General features: G+C 38.9%; 1 protein-coding gene across 1 annotated transcript; it reads right to left on the minus strand.

Moving 5' to 3' along the window:
- On the minus strand, window positions 1-2,103 carry LOC118745143 (putative gustatory receptor 36b). The gene is made up of 2 exons (XM_036478670.1): window positions 840-2,103; window positions 1-658 (listed from the first exon to the last, which is right to left on the minus strand). The coding sequence occupies exons 1-2, from the start codon at window positions 1,887-1,889 to the stop codon at window positions 428-430; spliced, it is 1,281 nt and encodes a 426-aa protein (XP_036334563.1). The 5' UTR covers window positions 1,890-2,103; the 3' UTR covers window positions 1-427.
- Window positions 2,104-3,270: the final 1,167 nt, after the last annotated feature.

Genomic DNA, 3,270 nt, shown 5'->3' on the forward strand with positions numbered 1-3,270 from the left:
TGCAATATAATTACAACAAGAATTTAAGATCCATCATGCCACACAAATCCAAACGAAAGTCATTATTGTGAATGCGCAGCAAATAGCTTTCAATCTGAAAAATCTACTAAGTACTGACCAGAAACCTATTCTTGAGATTGACCAATCGCGCCAGTTCAGCCCACTGCCAGTGTACCTCCAGTTTGCGTTTCCCATGGTGCAGTGCGTCGTCTTTGACTTCTAGAATATTTGATGTGCCATGTGCACATACTGCAAGCTATAGCTAATGGACCACAGAAAGATAAAGTAATTGAATATTGTCAGTTGAAGGATGGCTGAGGTCTGGATTGCCATGAACGGAATCAAGGATGTCACCCATGTCTTCTTCAAAGTCGGGATTAGCAGATAGCGTAATACAGTCAGAAGTGCGTAATTTTGTGGTTTGCATTTACTGCTCAGCCCAATTCTCGCCAAACTGCAGCAATCGGTTTATCTGGTCCAGCACACCTCCCGATCGGTGCGACTGCTTCCGAGCGCCATAATCGAATTGCACAAGAATGAGTATGTGTCGCGCACTGAAGGCCCATAACGCCAGCGCGGTCTGTCGATTCAGAATGAACATGCCGGCTATGTTTATGTCGACTTTTTGTTGCTTTAATTGCAGCGCGAATACCTCGTACTGAAAAAACGTAAGAACATAGTGAAGTGTGAATATACTTACATATGTAGCTGCTGAAAGTATGCAACGTCACTTGCGCACATTTTTTCTACAACAAAAACGTGCTCATGAGCTATTTAGTACTGGCGTGGCCTATTTTCAGGTGGCACATTCATCTATTCGAATTCTATTTTCCACTTACCTGCTGTTCAAATAGAGCATCCGTTAGCAGCGGCTCCTGAAATTCTCTCAGTATATATGCGGTGTTTTGACATGCGTGAGCAGTTGCATCCGCTGCCCAATACAGCAAGTTAATATCGAAAAAAACAACGGTACATAGCACAACCGACCCCAAGACGGAAAGCGCGCTCGGGTGTTCGTGTTTGGAGGCTTCCATCATCACCACCCAGTAGTAGCCATACGAAATGTTGCTTATCAAATACGTCAGCAGCACTGCAATAACCTGCCACCTATATACGCGATTGAGGCGCAAAAGCATTTGGCTAAGGTGCGCATGAGCTCTAGCGATTTCGCGTAGTTCATCTGCCGCCAGCCGGCTTAGCCACCGCAATGTATCACTGTCCGCTGCCAGAGTACCGACCGCGTCCCGGTGCAACCTCTGCTGACGTTGTAGTAAGTCCGCGAGATGCAAATTTAACCGCCACATGCGTTTTCGCACTTGCCATTGCATTCGGAAGAAGAGGAATATGACTCCATGTAGAATGCACTCGATGTGACCCGAGTACAGGGCCAGCATAATCACATTGGCGTCCACACGTATGGCTTGCTGGAATACACCGTAAATGGGCACCACGACCATAGCACAGACGCTGCACATTTTTACAAACAACACAAAGTTGGAACGTTTCTCAATGCGCAAATTCAGTTCCAATTTTTCGAAGTAGGACCGGTCCAACTTGAATAATTCGCTCGAAATTTGCTTGTAAATTTTTTCTCGGCGACATCGACCAGTGACTGAAAATACAACAACAATGTAGTGGACGAACAAGTTGGCAGAGTCGGTGAAGGCGAGCAAATTGTTCTTGAAGCTAGCAGTGATGTAATTGATGGCAATTGCGTGGGCGCATGGTAGCAGAGCCACAGTGACAATATTTGCCATCAACACATAGCAGTTCACAAGTTTCGAGTTGTATATCTTCCTATGGGCGTAATCTATCCGAAGGTTGGTGAAACCGTTCAAAATGGCAATGTAATTCAGGTACTGTTCAAAGTATAAAACAAGTTTGTGCATAGTTGAATTTTTTTGCCAAACGAACTGTTGCGGCCAGCGTTTAAACTAAGAACTTGAGTATAAGTTCTGAAACGCACACGAGGTGACTAGATAATTTCATTTCAAAGAAGTCCCCAAGGTGCCCAATTACACCAATAAGCGGCAATAAAAACACGCCTCTCCAATTAAAGGGTAATTAATCGTTGGGTTCAATAAGGTAAAATGTTTACGAACACATATATGTACATTAGACAGCATCACTCTCCATACAAAAAAAAAAAATCGGTACTGTGTTTCTATTGGAATTATAAAATCTATTGTATTTTAAGACGTCCACAAAAATATTTCGGAAAAATATTAAGATTTACGTAAGCTGGACCGATTTGAAAATACCTCCAAAAATGGAGTTTTTTATGAATGAAAATAGTTTCTTAAAGTTTTTTTTTTTTTTGTGAAAAAATCCCTTCAAATGACAAAACGGTTTAAGCTTAGAAAATTTGCATAAAAATATTTTTTAAAAATTATGAAAAAGTTCGAACGGAATCGTAGTAATGAATTTTTTGATGCTGTTTTTTAAATTTTTTCAAAGAATGACTGAACCTAAACCCTTCCGATTTAGACTTGTGAGGTATCATTAGAAAGCTATTTTCCCACCCTTTTTATTTCTTTGCTAATAAACTCATTCAAAGGATGAAAGAGAAAGGTAGGATGAAAGAACGTCATTCAAAGTTAAATTAAGATGTGTTGGTATTTGAAAAAAAAAATAAAATTGGACACGAGTGACTTTTTTTTGATAGAAATAAAAACAGTGGTAAAATAGCATTATACTGAGATCACATAAGTCTAAATCAGAATAGTTTTGGCCCAGTTGTTCAAGTTTTTCGTAAATCAATCTTCGAAAAAGGTTAAAAAAAAAAACAGAATCAAAAATCTCATTATCCGTTGAAAACATTTTTAAATATTTTCATGCGGATTTTTTAAGCTTAATCTGGTTTGTCGTCTGAAGAAACTATTTTTATTCATAAAAAACTTTCAAAACACGTTTGTTTTAAACAAAGTTTGAGCACTGCTCAAATGGTGTGATGCTTTGGAACTTTACTAAATTTACCACCGGTTTCAGCAGCAATTTAAATGTAAAATGATTTCTTATTTACCTTCAATTTCCAAATATTTATAATTCAAAAATTAAAATAATTTTTTTTTTGCTTAAACTGCGTTCGTAAAATTGGCTGTTAATGTTGGATATACTATGTATGTCTATTAAACACTAATTAAATTTAGAGGTGAATTTATTTCTTCTGCTAAGCAAACATCGAGTGAAATGAAGTCCACCTTTTCTCGCTCATATCAGCGTGGTATCACAACGGACCCGAACCACGGGATTAAGTGTGACGGTTTGGAC

The sequence above is a fragment of the Rhagoletis pomonella genome, unplaced genomic scaffold (assembly GCF_013731165.1).
Source record: "Rhagoletis pomonella isolate Grant_MI unplaced genomic scaffold, Rhpom_1.0 Rhpom_scaffold_00008, whole genome shotgun sequence".
Lineage (NCBI taxonomy): Eukaryota > Metazoa > Arthropoda > Insecta > Diptera > Tephritidae > Rhagoletis > Rhagoletis pomonella.

What these genes read in the sequence shown, in the direction of transcription:
- LOC118745143 (XM_036478670.1), bottom strand. Translation starts at nt 1,889, where the DNA reads ATGCACAAACTTGTTTTATACTTTGAACAGTACCTGAATTACATTGCC. An exon ending in ATGCTCTATTTGAACAGCAG is followed by an intron (nt 659 to 839) that starts GTAAGTGGAAAA and finishes ACGTTTTTTCAG; the next exon opens with TACGAGGTATTCGCGCTGCA.